This window comes from Lepisosteus platostomus, chromosome 7 (assembly GCF_059453375.1).
Source record: "Lepisosteus platostomus isolate fLepPlt1 chromosome 7, fLepPlt1.hap1, whole genome shotgun sequence".
NCBI lineage: Eukaryota > Metazoa > Chordata > Actinopteri > Semionotiformes > Lepisosteidae > Lepisosteus > Lepisosteus platostomus.
The window spans coordinates 11796584-11824572 of record NC_142617.1 but is presented as its reverse complement, the minus strand read 5'-3'; the positions used below and the strand labels follow the sequence as shown (position 1 = coordinate 11824572).

The following is a 27989-nucleotide window of genomic DNA, read 5'->3' as shown; positions in this document are numbered from 1 at the left end:
CCAGTTTTGCAGTCAAAGGCCAAACCATGAAAGGTTGAATATCCTGTATTCCCACTAGAGAAGAGAGATGAGGGGAGATTCTACCACATCCAGACTGTCAGATCCGTTTAGCTACGCTGTACTTTTGCAGCGTCTTCCATGTGTCATGGTGAAGCTGATCGATGTATGAATCAAACAGCAGCTCCACTGCTTTTGACCTTCTCTCCTCTTCCTCCAGGAACAGCTCGGCTTCGAATGACTCCTGCGAATTAGGAAAGAGGTGTGAATTTCAGTGTTCTCTAAAATAAGGCCATTAGAAAGATCGCAAAGAAGAGGAAACCATTCTACCTGTCTTGCTCATTTGGTAGTTCAGTAGCTGAGGGAATCTAAAATGTTGTCTGGCCATTTCTTGAAGATGCCCAGAGTTTCTGTCTCAACCACATAGTTAGGAAATCTGTTCCGCATGTTCGGATCTCGTTGTGTAAAGTTGTTCCATGGTCTCCATCTTAAATGAATTCCCTTTAAGTTTCCCTTTTGCCCCTGTGTCCTTGTTTTACAGAGTCTGAAATAGTCCACTGGATTGACCCCATCTTTATGCCTTATGATTTGATATTTTGATCTAATTTCCATTGGTGTAGACTAAAAAGATTCAGCTCATTTGTTTGACAAATATCTCATTTGTGGTATAGTGACCAAAATTGAGCACCATATTCTGAAGTTACACTACATGTTGTAATGCTTGAATATAACTTACATTATTTACAGTTTACACTTTCTGTTGTATACGTATTCACATTTTACATTACATTTGTTTTATTTCCTACATGTACCCTTGACAAATCTACATCACCCCCCAGATCCTTTTCAGGCATAGCTTTCTGCAGCTCAGAATCAGTCATACTGTATGTATAGTGTATGTTCACATTGCATTTATCAGTGTTAAAATGTTATTTGCCACATTGCTGTCCAGCCAATAATGTTTCCTGTTTTTGTTAGTATTGGTTACTGTTATCCCTATTTGTGTAGTATCTAAAGGGTTTGGATTTGCTTACTCCACAAGAATCTAATCGGGAAGAGTGGTGGGCCTAAAAGTAGTATTACTACAAGTCCCTGTTGCTTGTTTACTCACTCTTTTTTAAAAAATCCATGTTGACTCTTTTAAAATGACACTGTTCCTAAGTATTCCTCTAATGTAGCTCAATAATTTACCAGTAGTTTTTTCATATTCTTAGAAGTTGGTATTACAGTGCCAGTTCTGCAGTCTGTGGGCTTAGGGATTTATGAACAATATCCCTCATTTCCTTACGTAGCAGTACAACAGAGCCCCAGTGATTTACCAATTGTAAGATGCCCTAGCCTCTGTTAATTGTGCTAAAATTACCCATTACTGATGGAGCTACTTCTATAACATGGGACAAGTGTTCTTTTGTAAAATTCTGCATGTTTACCATTTTTTAGTTTCTGTTAGTAATCCTGCATTATTAAGCTGTTACATGTTTTTTTCTGTTGTAATCATGAACACATCAGTATTGCTCTGTTGCAGTAGTATTTTCTCTGTTTTGGTTATACTAATGTCGTTCTTCTGATGTGACTGTAGTACATTATACTCTTTTTGCTTTTGAATCTAAGGTGCTGTTTGTAGTCTTACAGTACAGTATGTTGCTGAATTTGTTTTGAGCCTTTAACATTATTTTTTAAAAAGAATCACCTTTCTTTCATGGACTCTGGATACATCTGTTCCCACTTCACCATTTGTAGTGACATTCCTCATTCCTTTATAGTCTGCTTTTCTAAAACTATACATCCTAATTATATACCTAGGCTTTAGGTGTCTCAAGTATACATCAAGTTAGCATTTTACATTCAATTTGCTAGTGGTTCTAACACATCTAGTCTTTTAGTTCCATCCTGGTATTTTGAGAAGACTATGTCAATTATAGCATATGATATTATAAACAGGGACAAAAAGCAATTTACTATTTCACCCATATTGATGTTCATCTTCTGTATTCTCCACTGCACCATATGTGCGAGGGTTGAAATACCTTCATGATCTCATTACATGCTAAGCTGCATCCATGCCTGCCTTCATTAGGTGGTCTTTAGCTAAGCCTGATAATTTTGATTTTCCATATAGATTCTATATGCACCCTATAGCCTCAGTTTTTTAGTTTGCAAGTTATTTTTTGTATGTAGTCCCACTCCACCACCACTAATCTGCCTATCTTTCTAAAAAATGTACCCAGTCATTTTAATATCATTCTTGTCATCCTCCCCTAGTTATGTACAAGTCTTGCTACAATAGTTATTTAATTCATAGAGGGTTAATCTGATACCCCATATATTCCTTTTTTCCCCTTAGGCTTCTAGAATTCAGAAATTCCTCCTCTCCATTAACGCTGTGCTAACTACTGTATGTCCTCCAGCTCTGCCGCACATATGTTTCAGTGGAGATCACCATCAGCAAAATCTCCAAAAATGCAGTAAGCAGGTTTCTGAAAGTAGCCATTTATTTTTGCACACAAGGACCTGAACTGTTTTTTTTTTTTTGCCCTTAAAGCACCAGTCAGCTGTTTGCCTTTCTGCTATGTCAAAATTTGTCTTGCCGCACAAGTTAATCCAGTTTGGTGCTCTAACTTTAGCTGCAGAGGGCAGAAGATACGTTTTCTGGCAGCCTTGCTTGACTGGAGCCTACGAAAAAGGGGTAGGAGGCTTTAAGGTCAGTACTGAGGAGTAACTGGAGCTGTAAGATAGAAATAGATTCCAGGTAACCGTGACCTCCGTTGCCATCAATGCATTTGGCTTTTGATAAATGAAAGCTCTGATCGCTCATCATAAATGCTAGAGACTTTTGGCAGTAACCTGAGCTTTTGAGAGTGAATACATAGTATGCTTTTTTGTGTGACCTGAATACATTTATTTTATGCAGAGATGTGAAATTTCTGAAAGGAATAAATGAGTCTTGTCAATCTTGGGTTTTAATAATGCACTTCTTCAGCATTTGACTTTATTTCCTATCACCATTTAGATGTAAATTGGTTATATTTTCCAGTCTTTCTAAACCTCATTTTAATAGTAAAAGATGAACACTGTAACACCGAATAACTGTGTTTAAAAGGGTACTCAGTACAGCTGTGAACCTTTGTAGCTGTACTTCATTATCTGAACTCCTACGGCACTCGAGCACTATTCATATTCCACCTTGACAGGCACAACACGTCTTGTACTGTTTTTGAGCAAATTGAACTATAAATGGAATTAAGGCATATCTGTATTAAGATGCATACTAGGCACAAGGCTTAAATATTGCTGATACGGTTTTGAGGCTACAATTATGCATATCTTGCTCAGAGTCTGCCCTATGGGTGTTTTGGATCTTTGCTTTTTAGTATCTGGAATGTTTAAAACATACTGTAATACTGTAAAAACCTTTCTCTGGTAAATCAAAGGGGAACTGCAGTCCCAATTTCTCAGCCTGGTTATTAAATCTTTGTAACAGAATACATTCATTGATGTAATTGAGCACAAAATTGTGAACTTTTTTGTTGTGAAAGAACTGTACAGTGGCCTTGTTTTCGCAAACCTTTGGTCCTGCTATGTGAGAGAGCGAGAGTTCCCACTAATTGCAATGAGATGTAGCCCTTCCTGCTCACTAGTCACGGTAATAACTAATGTAATGTGACGTGCAAGTGAATAAGTACAGGTTGTGCAGCAGGCATTTCACTGCAGAAATGTTCCAACGCGATCTGCATGTAGAGTAACAAGTAATATTTCTATTGGATTAAGAGATGTACAGTATTCAAAAGCCTGCTTGTTTATAGTATCACAGGGCCTCATGTCACTGGAACTTTTGTTGGCTTGTTCTGAATTGCACACTGTGCATACCTGGAAATTTAATCTATTTTGTTGTGTAAATTGGAGGTTTTATACTGTAAGTTACTGTGTACACGTTACTTTTATTGTGGTCCAAAATGCAGTCATCAATGCTGATTCTTTCTAGCCCTGAAATATAAAAATGGCATTGTAGTTCTATTTTAAAATGCTCGTTCTTACAGCAGCATTTTCTTAGTTGAGTTTCAATAAATACAGATATATTTCCTGCTATTCTATAAAACTGCAGCATAGACACCCGTATTAGACTGATTATGCTTTAACTCAATTACGTATAAAATGAAATATAAAATCATTTGGACATTTAACTGAATGCAGTGAACTAAGCGAATCTGTTTATTTAAGTATTGCTTTTTCCATGAATCTGATTTTCTAGATGTCAGTGGAATAATTATTATATAATCTGATGCTCATAAATGCTCAGCATAGACAGTTGATCAACATAAGAGCAGTAATAGCAGAAAATAATGCAAATATCTTTTTTTCTTTTTTTACAAACAGATGAAAATCTATTTTATGATGTATTGTCCTTGGGTGTCTGCAGAAACTTCCACAAACGGACATGCAGAACAAATAAAAAAATCTCATTTTCAGTGCTGAACTGTCTAAAGCAATCATTTTATAGCTATTACAGCAATGTCTTCTGTTTATGTTATACGGAAATTGTCTATGGATTCACACAGTCCTTTTTTTTTATTTGAACTTGACTGTCCTTTTGCATCTGTGATCCCCAGAGGAACCTTATTGGACTTTGTACCGAGACTGAAAAGTACAAATTGGGATTACTGAAAAAAAAAAAACAGAAGTTGTTTCAAACACCTTAGGGAAGGAAGTGAGAGGAGTCTGTGTTTTCTGTTCTGTGTTTATCCAGGCTCTGTAGTGAGGAATGCAAACACAGGGATGCCGGGGTGTTAAAGCTGTTGCAGGGATGCCTCCCAATCCCACTTAAGAAGATTAGAAGACAAGGAGACCACTATTTACACTGGCTTTTACAAAATATGCTCGTAAGTTAAACTGTACTTTTTTTAACTTACAAGTTGTGAAGCCACTTGGTCATTAAAAATGACTGCTCACATTTGAAAAGGGGACAAACGCCATTTCAGGGAAAGACAAATCCAAACCCACCTGCAGCACAATATCCTCCTTGCTGTCTAGCAGGTCTGAAACATTCTTCAACATGCCTGCATGGGGAAGCTCCTCTTCAATGAGGCTGTTGTCATGGAGACAGGGTAGACTTGCAGATGTGGGCAGCCTGTTTACTAATTTGCTGGCCCTCTCCTCTGCCATGTCCCTGGTGGGTCTGTCCTCCTGCTCAGGGGACTGCAAGTTCCTACAATCGGCAAACAGGAACATGTCAAGGCTGCATGCCAAGAACTATTCTTCTATCTTTTCTTCTTTAAATTCAGCTTCAAAGGTGCAACAGTTTTGATATGTTTCACTGCTGTTCCAGGTGTTTAAGGCATAGGACTATACAACAAGTTCAACGATGCAAACATGCTCCAAGCAATTGTGATAGCAAAGAGATGGTGACAAATTGAGGTTAATTTTTCTTCTTTCTCTGTAGTGTTTTGAGATTGTCTTGTCTAATCAAAGATCCCCCTGTCACTTACAGTTTATATTCTTCAGGTTTTTAGAAAACAATATGTTAATTTGAGAATATTTGTTCATTACTGTGTTCCAAAGTCTGAACTGACTTATTTGCAGCTCTGTGTTGCTCTAATGTTGATGAATGGCTTAACCTTTAGGAGTGCAATATACCTTAAGAAGGAGCTAAGTAACAAACTTAGTGACATACACATCAATGGAGTTTAAGGTGAAGAAGACAGGTTGTGCATTTGAAGTTATGGACGCTCATCATAATCTATAATAATAGATTGCATTGTACAGCACTTTACATTAAGGACCCACTTCATCTACCACTAAAGTTCAGCACCCACTGCAGTGTTGTGTGGCAGCTCTTATGTGCCACAGCCCAACTGCATATTAGATCATGTGGGGAAGTGATCATTTGCTTCACCAGACAATTAAAGGTGGATCTTTATGTAGGCTGGATTGTGCAAATCCAGATTTTACAGTGGCAGCCCACTGAAGTTAAGCAGGTGTGAGCCTGGTCAGTACCTGGATGAGAGACTTCCTGGGAAAAATTAAGGTTGCTGCTTGAAGAGGTATTAGAGGGGCCAGCAGGGGGCGCTCACCCTGTGGTCTGTGTAGTTCCTAATGCCCCAGTATAGTGATGGGAACACTATACTGTAAAAGGGTGCCATCCTTTGGATGAGACGTAAAACCGAGGTCCTGACTGTGGGTGTTTCTTGAAAGGAGTAGGGGTGTAGCCCTGGCTTCCTGGTCAAATTTCCCATTGGCCCTTACCAATCATGGCTTCCTAATATTCCACATCTATGAATTGTCTTCATCACTCTGTTCTCCATTAATAGCTGGTGTGTGGTGAGGGAACTGGTGCACTATGGCTGCTGTCACATCATCCAGGTGGGTGCTGCACTTTTGGTGGTGGAGGGGAGTCCCCATTACCTGTGAAGTCCTTTGAGTAGAGTGTCCAGAAAAGTGCTATATAAGTGTAGGTGGGTAGGTAAGGTCCCCTTTCCAGGCCATAAAGGCCCATTGGGGAATGGGGGGACAAGGGGCACCATTTTTCTTGGCCATGCGTCACTGGAAGAGGAGGTGATGTGGTCAGCATCACGCTCCGGCCGGCCTATTACCCCCGGAAGGATTAACCCCCGGTACTCATTTACATCACTTGCCCCTACCTGGGATTGAATCCGGGACCTTCCAGTCAGGAGCAAGACGCCCTTGCTATCTGAGCTACCACAGTTCGGCTATCTAAGTGTAATGAGTTGTTTTGCTGCAAGATATTATTATTATTAATATTTGTATCATCATCATCTACTGGAACAGCAGCAACCTGCTTCCCTCCCAGAACAGCCTGGCTTTAACACAATTATATTTGTACTTTGAAACTGTGACTGAGACCCATAACATTTCTCTTCAATTTTAAATAATAGAAATCACTGAATGGACTTGTGAAGGATTCATGTCACTTAGGTAGCTTAGGTTTAAACTTTTATTGTGACTTGTTTAATTGCATTATTGAAAAAATATATATTGATGCCACATGACCTTGGTATCTAGTGTTATCTGCTGTTCATAAAACCCAACTGCATTACTATTTTTAGGACTTGCAGATGTAATTGTATTTATTACTGTTCAATGACGGTGCTTAGCATGGATGAACAAAAACAAGTTCTTGAGCAGAAAACACCTATTTTTGAAGCTTGTGAGACCACCATGTTATCAAACTGGACAGCATTAAAGCATACCTATGAGAAGCAGTAATCTGGTAGTAGTAATCTTCTAGTAAAGTCTAGTAGTAAACAAAAAAAACGACAACGCACCAAATATCTGATATAAACCCAAAGGAACCAAATAGCAAATACAAATTTCACTGAATTTGGAACAGATAGTACAAGAAAAGCGATCAGAGACAGGACACTATGGGTGCTTTAATCAAAGTCTGCTTTGCTACCTTTTGTGTATGATGTATGATAATAAGGAAAATATTCTAAATGATAACACCAGCATTCAACTGGCTGCCGACATCTTTCACTGTGCACGCCTCACACATGGGATACTAATGAGCTGACTAAGGACAGGCAAACACCATCTGGAGCTGCTGTGACTGCGAGCCACTCCAGAGTCTGTTCCTTCCAGCCCTCTCCCCATTGAAGTGCGGAATGTGTAAACACATAAATTAATGCTGCAAAAGGTGTCTAGGCAGCAGACGTATGACAGACTGGCAATATAAACAGTGTTGCGGAAACAACCTTGCTGCCTCATTAGTGTTTCTTTTGCACAGTTTCTAAAACACACTTGTGTTTGTTTTGCTGGTTAATTTCAGTTTATCCGGGCCTTGCTTTAAGATTTGAAAGTAAAAGCTCTTCTGCTGCTGGTTCATTTTCTTCTTAACTATCTACAATATATATAGTAGTATATACAGTGTATGTATAGAGAGGCAACACTCCAACTGTGCATATGAGGGTGGTCGTGTCAAGCCTGAAAGGTATGGTTTTCAGTAAATTATTAGATGTGGCGATTCTAAGTATGGACATGCTGTCACTCTCCAAGACAAAGGTCCTACTCACATTGAGCAGTCACAAACTTTGTCATGCTGTGTACAGTATATGAGCTGTTGTCATGTTTAACTGGATTGGCAGTGCTAGACATCTTTCTAAGATTTAGAGAATAATGAAGTTCTGAAGACTACTGACTCCCTGCAAACGTGAACAACTTGAACTTGACCTTTGGAGTAGCACACTATTGAGCGAAATATGACCAACTTACTGCAAACCAACACAGTATGTGCCGAGCAATAAAAGTAACAACCGTATACAATCAAATATACTGTATCTAACAAACACAATGAGAAATAAAAGAAATAGACTAGCAATGTCAGAGACTTGAAAGCTGAGATGTAAATGCTCCCAGTTTGGTGCATCATGACCTATATTCTTGCCATTAAAAATCTAGGTTCTTCCAATTAAAGTCTTACCTTTGGGTAGTTTCCCAGGAATAGGAATTTCTCTCTGTCTGGTGAAGCTCCTCTTCCTCGTGGTTTAAGATGCCCTTGTAGTCTCCAATGATCACAGTACTTGGAGCATCACCGACAATCTCTTCCATTGTGCTCTGTCACCAGTAGAAAGAATTTATGAATTCCAAAGCCTTTATCAAAAACTAGCAAGATAGCATTACACAATGTCATATGTTTTTAGCTTCTAATTGGTGCAGCATTATAACATTTATAAATAAGATACTTCAGGACAAATTATAAGTATTTTATTACACAATTTATTGTGCATTCCAATCAGGATACAGTAAAATATGTTGCAGTTTCTGCAGCTTGTGCTCTTTACCATTCTTACGTTTACATTTCCCTTTCTAAGCTGCCATTAGTCATTACTGTAAGTAAATAAGGAGAACACAGCTTGTCTCCTTCAAAAAGGCTACCTCATTTTTTATCACTAATAAAGCTGGGGGATGAATTGATCTTCCATCATCATGTACCATTAAAAGTCGATTTTTTCTTTTCTCTGTGGGAAGGCTCAGTTTATGTCTGCAAAAAACAGCTCTGCTGAGAGTTACTTTATGCTTGCTTATCTTAAAATCAACTATAGTCCCAAACAGAATGTCACAATCTAGCAGTTCCCTAGAGACACATCTTCTCACACTCATGAAAGCAAGGACGCAAGGTACTGTGCCTGACCAGAGGTAGCTAACACAACCGGAATTCTGAACAGTCATTTCACCCTTGAAAGAGAGGACTGTCAGTGTTTAAGGCAATCAAGACAGGTGGAATTGATTTAAATACAGACCCCCAGACTGGTGTTAAAGCATTTAGGTTTCAACTCTGATTTTTCTATTCTTTCACTACAATGTCTTAATAAAAATAACAAAAGCAAGAGGTTAAAATGTGTAAAAGGGTTTTTGGAAAAGATGATTCTCCCTAATTGCCATCATTAATCACCTTTATGTCAACACCTTTCAGATCAGCCACATACAAACCAAAAAGAGAACTATCATTATACTGCACGCGTATGTCTTCTGTCTTCATTAAGACATTTTTTACCACATATCTCACAATACTATAATTGTACTGTATGGCCAAAACTATCCTCAGTAGAATTACATTCCAAATTAATGAAAGAATGAAGTTCAAAACAAGCACTGAACTATTGATTTCTTAACAGAGGCACACATGACTCATTCATGGGAGGGTGCAATAAAATATCAAGTTTTAATATGCTAGCAGACGTATAACTAAAACCAAGTTGGCAGACGTCGTTTGCAGTGCTATTTACTGAGATTTTATTATGATCAATGCCTGACACCTATCCTGTGAGATTAAAGCCAAGCACCACTGGTCAGATACAAATGCTTATTTTGTTTTTGTATTCCCTTTTCCACTTAAAGCCAAGTAGAAAAGTGGATGGGTGGTATCAACTTCCGCTAAAACTAATTCTCTCTTTTAAAATTACAAATTACAAAATATACTTTTAAATACTGCTTACATGTATATACACACATGGAATTGCACAAAAATGTTCTAGCCATGCCCTTTAATAGATTTATTCTCAGAGTAAGTAAATTAAAGGCTAAAAAGCAGTGACTTCACTGGCTCAATAAATACATTACAAAAGATATAAGGTGAAAGACGGAACACAAAGAACAGCATCCAGTTAAAGAAATGCTCAAGGGAAGCTCTATCTCACACAAGGTTATGGAAAAAGTAATTAGAATTAACATAGAAGAGCATCTGAATGGCAACTGAATTCTGGGGGATAGTCAACATAGATTTAGAAAAGGCAGTATAGAAAATCTGTATGAAGACCACTAATCTTACTAATTAATATGAATAATACAGATGATTTTCACATCTATATTACTTAGTTCACAAATTATATCAAAATAGTAGGATTAGCAATCACTATAAAAGCTGCAAGGAGATCCAAAAACGTTAGACACCTGGACGTTAAAAGCTTAGTTTAGACTTAAATGTACAGTATTCCCCCTAGCTTTCAAATTAGCAAAACCAAATTATGCATATAATTTAATAAACATATTAACATGTTTTTACATTATTCAATACTCCAGAAAGACCCCATTTAAAATATTTTGCACAGTTTTGGTCACTAAGTTCACTAAGGTCACTACAAGAAAGCTATTGTTCACAGTTCACTGAAGAGTGACCAGATACAGTACATTCCTGGCCCTTAAGCAATATCCTGACATAACTCTGACAGGCAAAAACAACTTAACCACTTTAATCTTGAATACAACAGACTATAAGAGGATCTGATTCAAGTATTTAAGACTCAAGTGCATCAGCGAAGCTAACCCGCTGAACTTCAGAAAGAACAATGAAACACGAACCAAAAGACACAAGTGGTATTTACACAAGGTATTGTGGGGCTCTAGGACTAGCTACCTAGCTATGGTGTCAAAGCTGATACCTTGCCTTCTTTAAGGAAATGGCAGGATGAAATCTTTGTATTTATTAGCTACACGCAACCCAAAGATTTGAATAGGCTGACAGCATACTGACTCATTTTGTAACTGACTCATGTTATTATCTAAATATATACTATATATATTTATCAGAACTCAGAAACAATACCTTCTTTGTGGCCGCAGAGAGATCCCAGATTAAGCTAAAGTCTGAACATGCTACTAGAGTTAGGCAGGAAATGGCAGACACTGATGAATAACCTTTTCCACACCGTTTCACCTGACAATGACTGCAACAAGGTTCCCCAGGATCTGCTTTGCAAAGTATAAAATAAATCACTGCGTATCATAGTTTTACTCTGTCCTTGGTAAAGGTTTATAATTATAAACAGGACATATAAAGAAACAAATGTATAAAGAACAAACAGGAAAATGGATTTGGAGAAGCACATTCCTGTTTAGCCTAGCTACTGTATGTTGCTGATGAAGAAATGAAGAAATGCTTGAAGCAACGCTGTGCTCCAGTCAATACCTGAATATTCAGCAATTACAAAGAAAATGGCTATGGAATGAAAAAGAGCTACAATACCACTGACGCAGATCTTGATTCCTTTTCTGTGATCAGTTCCTTTAAGTATTTATTTTCCAGACTAACCGCCTCAAGTTGAATCTTGGCCACCTACCAAAGCAGAGCAGGTAGGATACAAAATTAAATCCAGCAGAAAACAAGAGCGACTTCTCCCACAAATATGACCAAGCTGCTCAAAGCTCTTGCAAATTAACTGTCAGTGCGAATGTCAACATATATCAGGCAGACCTCACAGGATCTGAAGTGGCTTTAGCACCTAACATTGATTTGTCTTCTGTTATCTGCAAACCAATATTTTGCAGTGACTAGAAGACAATATTGTGTTTCAGGAAAACCTGCTGTTTTATTTAATCCTTTTTAATCGCATTGAGTCTGCTAAACACACACTGAATCACAGGGACCTCTAGTTTATCTACCTCGACATTGACTATTTAATTTCTTGCCAGTTTGCTCAAAGACTTTGCAAGTAAGGTACAAATAGGGATGTAATCACATGCATCAGCTGAAGCCAGTACATTTCAAAATTGACATATTGACAGCCTGTTTGCTCTATCTTTCTGACCTGGTGTTCAGCAGCTTTGCCTTTAATTTTTCTCAGCTCGTTCTGGAGGAGTGTGGCTCTCTGGATGGCTGCTGCCCTGGCACTCTCTGTGTCCCGCAGCTGTGCAGTGAGGCGTGAAATTTCATCCCTCGAAGCCTCTGCCTGGGTGCTCTGCGACACCTCCAGCTTCTCCAGTATCCCTTTCAGCTGCACAGACAGTACTGTCACACCCTTATTCATTATTAGCCTAAAAACGTGTGTGAAAGTTGAACATGACCAGTTGCTAAAACACATTTCTTTTCATTATTGCAAGTGTAAAATGTGGTCATGCCCTTGAGGTAGCACTGTAACTGTACCTTGACGGTTTCATTATCCTTGTTTTCACCAGCAGCCTTCAGCTGCCACTGCTCATTTTCTCTCACCACGGACAAACTCCCTTTGAGCTGAATGCAATGAGAGCATGACGGCTCCACCCTTCAAAAACACAGGAGGTTTTCCAAGAAAGTCTGTTACAAATTTGAGCGGAGCGTGAAATGCCCTTAGATTGCACTTGGTTGCATTCATTTACAAATATTGTTCTTATGGAACCAAGTATAGTTAGTATACATTACAATTGCAAAAACTGCAACAGCATGGTCAAATGCCTTTCCTTCTCTTGGGAACTTGTTTAATTAATGTCATTTTGGGGATTCTTTACTTCTGTACTTGGTTGTTTTGTTTTCAAAATTAATAAAACATTGTGGAAATAAACGTTCAGTGGAGTTCAGTTACTCCAAGTAGAGGATCTATAACACGGATTAGGTCAAGTATTGATTATAAGAAGGTCCTCGCCAAAAATAAAGGCAGGTTGTCTGTTCATTTTATTTTAAACTTTGTATCTATAAGCAGGTTGAGATGCTACAAGTAATATTTCTCTTCTTCAAAGTGTCACGAGAGCAGAGCGTTTTATAAAACATAAATCAGTTATCCCTCACTGTACATATGCTATATGATTCTGACACACAAATGAACAAAAGCAGTGTACTACCCAGCTTGCAGCCTTGTTATCTCAGTTCTTAGTATTTTTTCCTTCTGTTGACTGGCTTTAAGCTGCTGCTGTACACTGTCCAAGACTACTTTCAAGCTGAGCATCTCAGTTGCCATCAGATTCCTGCAGCTCTGCTCCTCCATCCTGCAACGATTAGGACACATAAAGTAAACATTATTTTTTAAACCTCCCTCCTCTATTGGTACAATTTTGATGTGCTCTCCTATCAGCAAAACCAAAAGTTAGATGTGGAATCATTAGGGTGACAATTTTCTTTTAGATTTAGAATCTATCTTCTAAATGCAGTGCTGGTCTGGCTCACCTGATGGCGCTCTCCTGCATTGACAGTCGCTCCTGCAGTCTGGCCACTTCTCCTCTCCATTGTTTCTCCTGGAGCTCTGCTGTCTGCAGGAGGTCATCTCGGGCCTTCAGCTCTGCCTTTAGCTCCTCCCCTGTTTTCTGAACCCACACAGGCAGAAAAACACCCAGAATTTCACTTTCCATGTTTTGAGGAATAAAGTCACTCACATGGGAATGAAGTTATTTGTTTCTCATTGTGAGCAAATTCAACTTCATTTTCCCTGCCCAGTCAGGAACCTCACACCTGAAGAAGGCTCCATGGCCAAAATGTTGTTTTGTTTTGGTACCTGTAATATAGGCATCAAAAGAGATATATAATCAAAGTCATTTGCAAGTGTTTTTACAAAGCCTCTACATTCACAGGAATACCACCAAAACCTTTCGATTTTTTTTCTCTTAACTCCCATCTCATCAAAGGGAGATTTGCAAAAAAATATAGGAATCTTATAAAATAATTTAGTACAAACATAAGAAGACTCTGGGTACCACTTTAAACTGATGGAATACAAGAGCGGCATATTTAATATGTTTCATATACAGTATACTTCTGCATGCAGATTTATTCAGAAAGACAAGCAAGCCTGAAGGCAAACTAAGGATTGGTGCAGTTAAGAGCCTGTAAAATGTGGAAAGGAGAATGATTTGTTTCTTTGTGCTGTGATAGCACACCTCGATGAACGCTGCAGGTTTTGTGCCTTACCTGATGTTGTATGAGAGACTGCTGTAGGTGCTGTATCTCCCCCTGCTGCTCTCTCTCGGCAGAGTTCACCTCCTCCTCATGTCTCTGCTCAGCGCTGTCCCTGACATGAGCGGCCTCAGACTCTCTCCTCCGCTGTGTCCTCTCGCACGTTCGCTGCTTCTTCCATTCACTGCACAGCTGGCCCTCATAGCTGTGACACGTTCGCTGTTAAAGCAACAGAATATAGCAACATTAGGATCCGCTGGTGCTGAAATGAACAAAGTACAATACATTTGATTCAATAGGTGACTGTGACAACCACATAGATTGGTCACTGTCAAAATGAACAAAAGATGAAATGTGAATTCCATATGAGATACTGTAGATAAAGACAGTTCCAAATGCTTGAAGACTGACTTCCCCTCCTCTCCTATATAAACACACATAGTAGGTTACAGATGTCATACCTGCATTTTATTGGTTTAACTAAAAGTGCTCACTGTGTATGTAAATATAAGCATTCCAGGGATAAAGTTTAAGAATGCATTCTGTGCTTTATAGTTTTCAAAGAGGTGAATTGAATACTACAGGACATCTTCACAATGAATACATTAAGAGCTGCTACTTTAGAAGTAAATGGCCCTGCAAAGATCAATATTCAAGACCACCATGGCTTCTAGCAGGCTGCAATCTCTGTATCTCTCTCTATCTGCATGTTGACATCGGCCCAAATCTGTCCCTAGTGAACATTTCTGTGAGCTATAAATCTTACTGGTGAGAATATGAACAGACAGCGTAAAACATTTTTTCTCAGAGTGGATAAAGAATTAAGTTATTTACCGACACAAAGGTACTATAATTTCCAAATTGAAGTCTCTCAGCAATAATATGACTGGATTGGGAGGAATGATAAAACATTTATTACTGCTTTTACTAATTTATTTTATGCTTTTTTCCAAAGTGACTTACTTCTGCTCCCATTTATACAGGTAGGTATTATTTTTTGGGGGTATCTTGTTCAAAACTACAACAACAGCAGCAGCTCATGAGTGATTTGATCCTAGAACTTTCCAGTTCTGAAACCATAAAACCCAGTTTTGAAACCCTACTCACTGTTCATAATAAAATTCTGCTGTATGGGTTTACTAAACTCAAGCACTTTGGATTTTTGATTAGTAATCAGCAGTAATACCCTTGGAATTTATTTTTTTAAACAAATGAAATTTCAATCACTATCTTCACCTCAAAAATATTTATAAGAGGATATTGTATTGTCATTACAATAACAAGGCAATAGAAAAACAAAGCTACGAACAAAGCTCTGTGAAAGCCATTCTATGAGCAAAGAATGAAGATGGGGGTCATGAGTACCTGAAAATATTCACATTTTTCTGCCAAGGATCTCCTTTGAGACTCTAAGATGGCTAACTCTTTCTGATGCAATGTGCTCTGCTTCTCCCACTCTTTTGATTTGGCTTGGAGGTCCTGAAAAACAAGTACATTCCTCTGAGCCTTGATTTTAAGCTTTCTGTAACAGAAAGCATCTTAGAATACTGAGGATAAAGGAATTGGAAGCAGTCATATGAATTAATAGACACGCTTTGTGTTAAGCTTGCGCGTTATGCCTTTATTCAAAGAAACAGAGAAAGAATGCTATTTTTCAAGTGAAAGTCAAGGAAAAATGACAATTTTACTATGAATTAATATTGGGAGTCATTCTTCATTTATGCTAAAGTAAGGAAAATAAACAGCAGATCAATATCATTTCCAATATACATGCAAATATAATAATATATACATAATGATATCTGATGTAATAGATATAAAAAAACTTTGAGTTGAGACATGAATGATACATTGAGTTATTCAGAGATGCATTACTTATTATACCATGAAGGTTCCATGTCTATAAACTACTACGGCTTTGAAAGCCTCTATTTACTGCAAGTATGATTTTGAAGGATGAAAAAGAGTGTTAATCATGTCGCTGTTATTGTAGATTGCTTCTTGAGATGAATGTTAATGAAGGCCTTTGGGAAGCAATGCTGTCTGAGACAACCAAGTAAGACAAGTGATCTGTAAATAACAACCTTTTGTAACGGAAATGTAGGCATTCCTGAAGCATCTTTTAGAAAAAAAAAAACATTAAATATCAATCAATGCCTTTTCCAAAGCTTCTGGGCTGTTTTTTCTCCTCACTCTGTTAGATAAAAATGATAAATATTCATTCAAAAACTTACATCTATTAATTTGTTAAACACATTTTCAGTTTTAGCTGCATATCAACATGATTGATGTTAGTTCGGTTTACTAAATTTAGAACAATTCTTCCAGCTTGTAAGCTTGTAAAATGATAAATGATAAATAACCCCCATCAATCAGAAACACTATAACTTCAAATTACTTCATCCTCATCCTTTCCACCTGCTCCTGTTTCAACTGATGGGGCTGGATGTGGTGTGTTGTGGTGCAATGCTTTCCTTCTCCAAGCTCCAATGGCCAGCCATGCTAGATATGAATATAGTTCATTTCAGGACATGGGGCTTGTAACATTGTACAAAGGCAAAATCAATGCTTTGATAAATAACTAATGATGTGACTTCGCCTCCAAACACAATTTTCCCAGATAAATGAGTAAAAATGAAATGGGCAAGTATACCAGCATTGAAGATTCCCCTGACTAGTACTTTGCCACAGGGACTGTGACTTAAGGCAATCCTAATTTGCTGTCTGTGAAATCTTTTTCAGAAGCTCTTCTTGCCAGCAGATTACTTAGCATGAGGAACATTGAAGGCAGAAGCAAAAGCAGATATTCAGAAAGAATAAAGACACTTTGCATCACAGAAAGTAAGACATTAAATAAAAGGGAAATGCTAGGTAATGCAGATGTTATCAACCTCTTAAGTGCAACCACTCTTGAGCCACCCACTTTTTTATTATACGCCCTTTCAAAATGCACAGTTCTCTGAGAAAAAAGGCTTTTCCCTTTCTTTCAGAAGCTATAGCCAGTACCTCTGAAAGCTTGCAGATCCACTTTACCTTCTGGTTTTAACCTTTTGCTGAGAAAACGAATATGTCTGAACAAAGTGCAAGTAATGTAAAAATGACCTAAAACTACAAACAAACAACTCTATCTGTAGATATCCACATTACCTGTGAATCTCTGAAGCAGGGGTTGGTTTGCACAGTCAACACATCTAAGTGATATGCTCATACTGTACTTAATATGAAATCCAGCTCCTCTTTGTCTACTAAGGCTTTAATCCAAATTTTTGATACAGACATGAAAATCTGATTCTTATGTTAAAAATCTACTTATTTACAAAGAGGTATTGTGATTATTTTTAAAACCTCTCATCTTCTTATAGTTACTTCACAGATGAGTCTTTACCTCCAGCTTCCTGCTTAACCTGCTGCTTTCAAAGGTGCTGTCCTCCTCATTAGTGGCTTCTTGGACCTGTTTCATGTGGTGGCGCTGAAGTTTTTCATAGCTGCCTTTCAATTTGTGCAGCTGCATGAGAGAAATGGAGAGAAGGGATTGCCTTTAGTGTGTAACCTCCTGTTACGATAAAGTTTCTGAATTCTTCAATGCATGTCAATTCAGCTTGAACCGCATAAGTGATGGAATCCACCTTAAGATTTCTATTCCATTGTAAGAAATATTTTTCAATCTTGACAGGCTACAGCTGGACTCAACTGCCTCAAAAGTGATTGCATGGTGCATTAACAATGCAATTACTTTTGGTCAGTCAGCAAATCAGTTACATACAATGGGTCTGTTCTGGGGCTCAGTTAGTGTGTTAACCCTGTGTTCTCAGGATTTTTTTTCTGGGTGATCTTTTTCTTCCCAACTTGCAGAGGTGGTTTGATTGGCAATACTAAGTTCTGCCATTTTTCATGGCCCTGCAATGGACTGACATCCTGTCCAGAGCAAGATATCCATACGCTCTTACTCCTACCTTGTAACATATATTTCCATTACGGCTCTTGGTTGCCCTCACCCTCACCAGTCAAGTGGCATTTTAATAATGGATGAATGGATCTGCAGTTGATCAATTGCTTCTAAAAATGACATTATATATTCAAGACATAGCTCAAAGTGCATATAAAATTCATTTGAAAATAAAACACAAAGAGAGAAGCAATTTAGAATGCTTTTATTACAACACTGTTTTGGTGGAGATTAATCGTCTAGCATAAAAATTCAATAAGCTGTGAATGTAATATAGACTTCACTGCCAACTTGATTTAAATCAAGATGAATGCCACACCCTGTAGGACTGCCTTTGTGCATTGGCAAGAAGTGAAACAATATCACATGATCCTTAATACCATTGACTTAGACTGGCCACAGTCAGCACATGCAACAATAAGCATGCCAATCAGAGGTACATTATTTTCAGTATCTGTGTTAAAAAAGTATTTTCACTACAATTACTTAATATTTAAAGATTTTAATCTTTAATAAAAATCTTTGCGGCAACATTGTTTTAACCTGTTGAATCTGTGACTGAAACCATATTTCCATACAAGCAGGTTTGTACTACAGCTGCCAATAACACTGGATTGGATTTCTTTTCTTAACAGGTTAGCTACACCACCTAGCGAGAAACTTAACACTTCTTCCCCTGAATGGTGCGTTAGAAAGAGGCGTTGTTCTCATGGTTGCACTGTTTAAGGGACAATCAGTGCCTAAACAAAATTGATTTTTAAGGACTGTTTGCATTAGTAACAAGAGGACAAGGGTTTCTCCATCAAGCAGCATACGTTAATGTAGTGCTACAGTATGAACAAAAGAGAATAAGAAATCTTGCAAGACAGATAAACATAAGGAACAGGTAAGATCCATCAACAGGAATTTGTTTTTTCTTAGATCAAGGTAGTGTCGGTGAGTTTAAGACAAGAAACAGAATACAATACCTCTGATGAATATTTAAGGGGCAAGCTTGATGTGAAGATCAAATTACGCCTCCAAATGCAATTCTAGAGGATGCCCTAGTGCTTCCCTACCACTTTGATGTTTACTATTGTAGTATAAACCTACAGTAGGTATTGACTGTGCCACATGAAAATCTTAAGTCAATCTCAGACATACTTCAGACTGAAGAGTGTTGAGGCGCTCCTCATATTTCTGAACCAGCTCTTTATTAGAATTCTTCATCTCTTTGATGTGACACTGCAGTGTGGCTACCTACAACAAAGGCACAAGGGTTATTGGTGACATATTAATAAAAGTCTGGTCAACAGCGCTGCTGTAAATAAATACACAGAAAAAGGATGTTTTTTGCCTTCTGCCTCAGATGTTATAAATCAGAATAATTTCCTTTCTCTAAGCTATTGTATACAGTATATAGCACACATATCCCTTTTCTTTTTGCATTTTTCTTCACGCATCATTCCTCCACATTATCTACTCACTTGTAACTACAGTACCCCTTAGTGAACTCCTCACTCTGTATGGGGGTCTCAGTCTCCTCGACCTATGGACAGAGGGCTGGCCCTCAGGCAGGTAGGTTAAGCCAAATTATACTGAATAAACATCCTCAATACATCGAATTCTTGAGCATTGTGGGTTCTAGTGAAATTGAATTTGTCAGGTGATTAAAAATAATGTAATTGTTAGATTTGATTATTTACAATTAAGTGTTTAAAAAAACTATTAGGGCTAGATTAAAAATAATTAATCATTTTGGTGTGCTTTGATCAAAGGAACATTGGATCTTTTCTGAAGTCCTGTACTGCTTCCAAAGTCTGTTAAATCGCCGTAGATGGAAAGTGGAAACGTCTTTATGTTGCTAAAAGCCTGGAAAACATTATCCTACAAAAATAAGATAGTTAAGAAATGAAATTATACTGAATATCTGGGACCACAGGAGGAAACATTTAATTACCTGCAAATTTACAATTGTTAACTTTACAAGGACATAAAACAAACAATCACACAAGCCTGGAGCTGAGACATCAGCTGAGCCCACTACATCACAATGATATCTCTGATAAAACACTGCTGCCAAGTCTGTAAAAGAGAATAAAAAGGATGAGAATCATGATCCTTCCTTTCCCAAGGCTATAGCTGATGTTTGTCAAGGTGGCCTTTCCTTTACTGTGTGAAATAAAAACTCTAAGACTGAAAGAGTTGCAGAGTAATTTATGGGGAACAATTCTTGCACGATAAAAGTAGAGAGGCCCTTCTGCTCAGCAGAGAAATGCCAGTCAAACCAACCACAGCAGAGGGCAGCATTGATGGATAAAGCATCGATTCCCACTGCCATTTGAGAGGCCAATAAAGCCAGCTGCACCTGAGACTTAACAGCCTTCAACAGGGCTCTGCGGGATTTTGTCCATCCTTTCATCTGTGTTTCTCTGCCAACACACAGGCCAGGAGAAAAATAATCGTCTTCTTTTCTGTATATAACTGGAAAGACAGTGTGTCCTGATCTTGCAGCCCACAGCCCAAACAAGCTTTCCATTCATTCACTCAATTTATTTATTTGAAATTGTTTTTAATAAAAAATATTTGCTTACACTTATACAGCACTTTTCCGGACACTCCACTCAAAGCACTTTACATGTAATGGGGACTCCCCCCCACCAATTTCCACCTGGATGATGCGACAGCAGCCAGGGTGCACCAGTACACTCACTGGGGCATTAGGACCCACATAGAGTCCAGGGTGAGCACCCCTTGCTGGCCCCATTAATACCTCTTCCAGCAGAAACCTTAGTTTTTTCCAGGATGTCTCCCATCCAGGTACTGACCAGGCTCACACCTGCTTAGCTTCAGTGGGTTGCCAGTTGTGAGTTGAAGGGTGATATGGCTTGTTATGGCTTTATATGGCTTTTGCTTGTTTTCAAAAAGTAGCCATTTGGTGCATTTTATATTAATAGTTTTGTGTAAAAAGTTTGGGTTACCTAATACAGTATTATAGAAGCTACAGTGTCTGTAGCTGTTGGCAACTCAACACAAAGTGCCACGTAACCTCAAAGTCTGACTTGTACTTAAGCAGAGGCAATGATTGCATTGTAGAGTTTTCAATTAGTGTTGAACACTACGGTCTCTCAGAAGGAATTGTCAGACGACAAGAGCATAGAAATGGAAAGATGGATTAATCTGTTAATAGAAGTAGCTTTAATTATCTAAAACAAAGCCCTTGCTATGTTAAATATATATTAAATGTTCTGCTATGAATCACATCTGACATGTACAAGCTTTAAGGCAGTGTGGCATTTTGTGATTGGGTATCTGACAACCAATGACGTTGTTGCATATGAACATAATACTGTATTAGATAACATTGCTTTTTTGATACAAACGTTCTTAGTTCAGAATGTGGAATTTGCATTTTATACATTTCCCACAATTTTTCTTTAATTATTTCCAGCACTCTAAATCCTTTCCTAGATTGTTGACACGGACTTAGCTTAGTGTCATGGCAGTCAATTTAACACAAGACATGGCTTGATCCAGGATTTTACTTTTTTATTTACTTTAAGAAAATAATATGCTGTGCCAGAACCACATAATAATCAAATGAGAAAACAATAATCCATATATTTATCCCATATTTGTGCATTTCCACTTTATTGTGAAATCAGAGATTGCATAGCGACAGGCACAGTAAATGAATCCTTTCTCCTGCATCAAAAGCTTTCGACAGTGGAATACAAGGCAGATTCTGAGTGCTTAAGTGACTTGTGTGTCCAAATATCAACGTATGAGGGGGTTCAGGTGGTGAACAAGGGCTTCTGGGATTTTACGTCTCTCTGCAAGTACTTATAATCTGATTTAGATCATCAGCAGAGTTACTTTGATGTCTGCATCATATTCCCAGGTAGCTTTTCATCACAAAGCCCCTGGATTGGGTGACAGAGGACACTCTGTTCAGGGAAACAAATGAGTTCATGAAGATCTCTGAGCGGATTTTTAATACTGGTCTATGTACCTACTATACATATTGTAATTCTTGGGGTTTATATTATATTCTGTTTGTAAATTTAAGAAAATAAATTTCTCAATTTTATTTCAAGTATAAACTGAGATAGTTGCCAAATTTTCAAAGAATATAGATACTTCAAAGAATACCCTATAATGTGAATTAAGACCTAATACTAATTTAGTGATGGGTATGATTTACAATGATTAGAACAAACCTGGTTAACAATCTGAATACATTTTACTGATGTAGTAAAGTAAAAGTTAATTTGATCTCATCTCTGGTTAGGGTTAAAGCCCTGTTACTGTTGTGATAATATAACATATTTTCCCTCATTTTATTGCAACATGTTGTGGTGTGGTTCAACTATTTAACAACACTCTTTCCCCAAGACATCAACAGCGTTGATGGTGCTATTTAAATTAAGTGACACAAATAAGAAATAGAAAAATGTCTTATGAAAAAAGTGTGAATTATTAACTAAAAGCTGTATGTCTTCAACAATTTATAAGGAACTCTTATACTGTATACTGTATATATAGAACCAAACAATGCAAACTTTTCTTGACAACATAGTTTCAGATTTGTTCAAATATGATACAGGTGCCCCATTTTCAGCCTCAATGGTCTAGTGAAATGAATTATTGAAGAAGAAGGCAGCAGTGTTTTTAAAAGCTTCAAAGCAATGAAACAAATGCTTCTTCTGAAGGTGCTGGTGACAGCAGGCCTGGCACAGCTCCAGTCTTTTTAGGCTGGAATCCAACAGGGATTTTAAAGGGATCTTTACAATTTCACCTTCTTAAGACCCATGGAGAGAATAATGTTAAACTAAAGTAAGTCACTGTCCAGCAAGAAGAAAAAAATGGAAGACTATGGTGTTATGCACCCCTGGATTATGAGAGACTTTCAGTCCCACTGTTACAGTACATCATAAAACAGGAGTAAACAGTCAAGGTTTTCAATCAGGTGTGAGACCGGAGTCTAAGTCTCTATCCTTAGAGATTCCAATTTCACTTCCTCCTAAATTGATCTTCCTTTTTCTTCTTTGTAAGTACTTGCTTTTTATTCATGGTGTTTCAGAGCAGCTGGTGTCAAAGGCTCCTTTGATTCAAGTTATTTTACCTTCAAAATATTTTTAGCCCTAATCAGAACTCTTATATTTGTCTAATGAATCAAACAGAGGTGCTCCGGTCTGGCATCCCAGCAGAAGAGGAAAAGAAGAGCCTGCCACCTCCCACAGAGCTCACCTCCTGGTGCTTGTGATCCAGAGCAGCACGGGCGTGGAGCAGCTCCTGCTCTCTGGCATCCAGGCAGGCCTGCAATGCCTGGCTATGCCTCTCCCACTCCTGCTTCCGGCGGCTCACCATGATGTCGATCTGATGCATGAGCTCCTGCAGCTCCTCCTCACAAGAGGGAAGCCTGGCGAGACAAGGTGCTGCTATCAGAATTTCTGAGCGTGCATGATACTGTGGCTCTGCTTTCGTATAAACATGCATTAGCACACTACAGCGTGGCTCTGCTTTCGAATACTGAAGCATTAACACGCATCAGTGTGACTCTGCTTTCATATACGGATGCATTAGCACACAACAGTGTGACTCTGCTTTCGAATACTGAAGCATTAACATGCAGCGGTGTGGCTCTGCTTTCGTATGCCACCTCAGAGGCCACCAGCTTTTGTTTTTTCCCCAATATTTTTAAGTCAAGCTGTTTTCAAGAGACCACTAAAACATGCTAGACTGCAGCCCTTGAGGATGGTAGTTACGTGCTTACTGTATGTGTGAGACCAGTGCTTCTTTTTCCTGGAGTACCCCTGTGTCTGCTGTCCAACTGGGCCCTCAATCACCAGTGCTAATTAATGCCTGTAACTGTTCATTTAGACTTTTTTTCTGCACTCAGCCCTTGTTTTTAAAAACACCCTAGTTAAAGTGTTTTATTTCCAATTACTTCAGCACAGACTCTCTCCTTAGCTTGGCAATTTAGAATTTGCTCCCTTATTTCTGGATGAATGGCTCTTAGTAGGTGATCAATAAATGATTAAGAGACACAGGTTGGAATGACAGCTCCCATATATAGTGAGTGTTTTTGCTTCTGTTTAAGTTCAATAGGTTATATTTCAGCTCACACATCTCAGGGCAGTCCTGAAACTTGCTAATTAGCAAAGTTTTCATATGAATAACAAATCTTATAGATCTTTTTAAGAGGGGAAAGCACATTTTAAACAATGCCTCAGAAAATTTAAAAAAAAAAATAACTATTGGTGATTAAGGGCTCAGGTGGAACAAAAATGAACAATGATAAAATATTTAACTATGACCAAATTTTGATACCTACATAAAAGTTGAAAAAGTGGAGGTTACATGTTTTTTTAATTTTTTTGTCTCTTTCGCTTTTTTGCTTCACATAATCCCAAAGAGAGGTAAAATATCTGGTATATTTATCTCTGGTAAATTTTGCTACAAAATCTAGCTATTAAATTGCTATTGTAGAGAGCTAATTGTCTCAATTACTATTTTGAACTATTAAACTATTTTGTTCAATTGCTTTCAGGATTATTAGGTATATAAGTAATAGGTTTATTCCATGCTGAAAAAAAGAAGAAAGAGAACACAACGTTTCGGCCGTGGAGCTCTCTGTGTCAGGTCTCACACCTGAAGAAGGCTCCACGGCCGAAACGTTGTGTTCTCTTTCTTCTTTTTTTCAGCATGGAATAAACCTATTACTTGTTCCTTTGCAGCCTACGCATGCTGACGCAGCTACCCACCTGAACTTATTAGGTATATGCTGTGTCTGGCAGTTGCACAGACCAACATTTTACTGTTTGGCATTCTGTTAATGTTGAAGCATTCCTGAATGCAATCATAAATTACACAAGAAGTGGGAGCTCCAGACACCTCTTATGTCAGAAGGCAAGAGAACATGTTCTTGACTACAAACAGGGCAGGAAAGTGCAGAAACCATTCTGGCCACATACTGCTCTAGGTAAGAGGAAACACTGCTGAGAGTTCTGAATGCACGGAGTACAGTACTGTATATCAGTATCCAGGGGGATAAAGAAAGGGGCTTATTGACATACCCAGCATGGATCTGTTGTGGTATACCTTCTTCCAGGTGCTGCATGAGGCCAGGGAGTTGCCTAAGGTACAAATAAATACTAAATATAAATAAAAAATGTGTGCTTGAAACAAATACACATCCCCCTACATCAGACAATATTATGGCTCCCTTGCTGCATTCAATAACATATTAATGCACTAGATTTGTTGATGCAAAGCAAAGTTTAGCAGCATTATGTCCAGCTGTTATGGTGTGTAGGTTATGTTGAGAATCTAAGCCATGTTTGCATGAAAATCTTAGATTCTTTTGTGCATTTGAAAAGCATACACTCATACAGACCTACTGTAGAAGTCAGACCCTTCCTGCTTGTGAATCACAAACTACAACACCCATGTTTGCTGGCTTCCATTTGGCTCAAGAAAACTGCAGAACAAACTGAAATCCTAGTCTCCTGCCTTGATTCATATGGAGTGTTGCTGCTGCTATGTGTTCTCACTCTCACCTTGTGTCCTAAACTCCAAAGACAGGATCCATATTGCAGTGACTCTCACCTGCACAAACACCTTCTGATAATGGATGGGTGGTCTCTGTATCTCTCCTTTTCATCTACTGCACTGCCTTTTTTTGAGTGCAATGTTTGGCTTCCAGTTTCTGGATGTACATTGTGTTATAAAACTCCTTTATGACTGAGCCTATACTTTGAGGAAAACATTATAGCAACCCATAATTGATAGTAGGTAGTAGGTAAATAACAATAACATGTCAGTTTTCCACAGAGGTGGGATTACATTTATAAACCTACATTATGACACGAAATTATCGCTAAAACGTAAATCCTACAGGTATGTCCACAGGCAGACAGCAAACAGCGCATAAACCTCTTCCTAGTAAAAAGATGCAATCGAGGACATCTATCATCCCATTAACAACACCAGTTTCTACTTTTTTGTACTTATTCAAGAGGAAGGGGAGAAGAGTTATATGTTACTATAGTGCTCCACATCTAAATTGCTTGACTAGTGACTAAACCACCTCTACTGTTTTGGTTAAACAGTACTTAAGCTGCTTTTATTTTCACGATGTCCTTAAAGAACTGAGTGTGTTGTTCTCAGGCTACCAGCAGTAAAGGCTATGGTCTTGGGGCTTCTTTGAAGATGGGTATTATACTTCCAGCTGCTGACAATGAACTAACGAGATCTTTTCTGAGTCCTGTCATTTGTAGATAAGCTCAAATATGAAAAGGAGCTATGCTTAAGGGAAATGAACAGTATGAATTGTGGTACTTTGTGTGAAGTCCTAAATCAATGGAGAATCTACCTATCTATTGATGGGCACATTTTACTGAAAGAATTTCAGCTCAGGCTGACTTTGGTGTGGTGTACAAAATGGGAAATGTTAGAATCTCCAATACGATGTGGGACTTTTAAACTTAGATTTCTAGTGAATTTCCTTTTGGAAAAGATTTTTGTTTTTGAAGTACCTTTGTAATATCCTAGCAATTAAACCAATCCATCTAAAAGCCTGAAAAGCCGAATAGACCTTCTCTTTGTCACACGAATAATGAATGATCTTACACTTTCTTAAAAAAATGAATACATCTTTGTCAGTCACATTTATTATAGCTCTTCAACACACCAGGAATTTATCAGTCAAGAACATCTTGATGCACAATGACATTTTGAGGAAAACACTGTCTTGCATTCTTAATCAGGGTCAAAATTTTAGCAAAAGCTTGAATCAATCTCAAAGAAAAAAGGAATATGAAACTTTAAATATATTCTCATCACATCAAAACTGCACGTAAGGTTTTGTGTCAGAAAAAATAGCCAAATATCACTTCGATAACACAGGTTAGAATTTAACAAGGCCTACGACAGTATTTGTTCATACAGTAGCTAAAGTACAGTACATCATTTAACGTTGATGTTTTTTGTTTTTTCAAACTAGGATTTTGATTTAAATGATAGGGAACAATGACTACAAAATATATCTTCCGAAATTTAACAGAACTGTAAAGCAACCCTATTTGCTGTACAGTGTGTTGCTTGTAAAATTATTCATCCAGCCATTTTCTAACCGCTTTTTCCAATTCCGGGTCTTGCGGGATCCAGTGTCTATCCCGGCAGTGCCGGGCGCAAGGCAGGGTACAGCCTGAACTGGAGGCAGTGTAAAAACAATTTTTGATATTCAAGCTCATGAATAGAGTTTACACTGCAACTCTAGAAGACGCATATAGAAAATTACTCGGTTTCTGACTTCACATCACCCATGCTTTGTGCTATTATCACGTCAACAGCTTTAATTTGTATGATAACATTGTTACAAGTGTTACTATAAACACACAACGAGTTCAACATACAAGGGAAACAATTCTAAATACGATGTGTTATGAATGCCATTGCAAAAAAGTGTACACAGTTACACATATATACGTTAAATTGTACTAGGTGGGACTAGAAAGAAAAATACAATTAAGTCAGTACAAAAATAAAATTTAATGTTTAGGCACATTATTTATGTAATGAAACAAATCAAATTTCTTTCACTTACCAAATCAGTCTTTTGCAGATGAACCGGAGACCAATAATTTATACTTATTAAGAAATACACTTCCTAAATATTAATTTAAGTATTAATTGAACACCACATGATTAACAAATTAAGAGATTAATTTAGGATATCTTGTTGAAAAACTGTTCTCTTCAGAGCTGTGGGATCGCGGTGAAGTTGTAACTGTAGTGCTGATTAAATTAGGTATTTGTTAAGTCACTGACACTTAAATATGTCACTTTCGCGCTGTTGGCACGTATATTGGCGCTTCGCCTTTAGAAGGAAAGCCATAAGCAACAGTAGGAGTAGGAGACGGCCACAAGAGGGCGCGACACACTAAGATAAGCAGAATGGAAGAAACTTTTATT

At 38.0% G+C, this 27989-nt stretch overlaps 1 protein-coding gene and 1 long non-coding RNA gene across 3 annotated transcripts; one reads left to right on the top strand and one right to left on the bottom strand.

Annotated features, from left to right (window-relative positions):
* Positions 1–29: 29 nt before the first annotated feature.
* Positions 30–27890, bottom strand: LOC148658180 (centrosomal protein of 63 kDa-like). 2 transcript variants are annotated; one of them, XM_088639249.1, is made up of 15 exons: positions 27622–27890; positions 25091–25150; positions 23262–23433; positions 19176–19271; positions 17472–17591; positions 15452–15565; positions 14102–14305; positions 13364–13500; positions 13042–13185; positions 12371–12488; positions 12036–12221; positions 11474–11563; positions 8432–8565; positions 4996–5200; positions 30–241 (listed from the first exon to the last, which is right to left on the bottom strand). In XM_088639249.1, exons 2-15 carry the CDS (start codon positions 25132–25134, stop codon positions 98–100), a joined length of 1908 nt encoding a protein of 635 aa, XP_088495375.1. In that variant the 5' UTR covers positions 25135–25150; positions 27622–27890; the 3' UTR covers positions 30–97. The 2 variants fall into 2 exon arrangements, with proteins under 2 accessions (XP_088495375.1, XP_088495376.1); XM_088639250.1 differs by lacking the exon at positions 11474–11563.
* LOC148658181 (uncharacterized) lies at positions 18678–24554 on the top strand. The gene is made up of 2 exons (XR_015940037.1): positions 18678–18918; positions 23195–24554. It is a non-coding gene; the product is annotated as an uncharacterized LOC148658181 (long non-coding RNA).
* Positions 27891–27989: the final 99 nt, after the last annotated feature.

Bases quoted from the DNA above. Each gene is read 5' to 3' on its own strand.
- LOC148658180 (XM_088639249.1), bottom strand. From the start codon at position 25,134: ATGCAGCACCTGGAAGAAGGTATACCACAACAGATCCATGCTGG. The intron at 17,592-19,175 runs GTATGTCTGAGA...TCTCTCATGCAG, and splicing joins TCAACACTCTTCAGTCTGAA to CTGCACAAATTGAAAGGCAG. The intron at 242-4,995 runs GTGGGTTTGGAT...CCTAATTCGCAG, and splicing joins AGGAGGATATTGTGCTGCAG to GAGTCATTCGAAGCCGAGCT.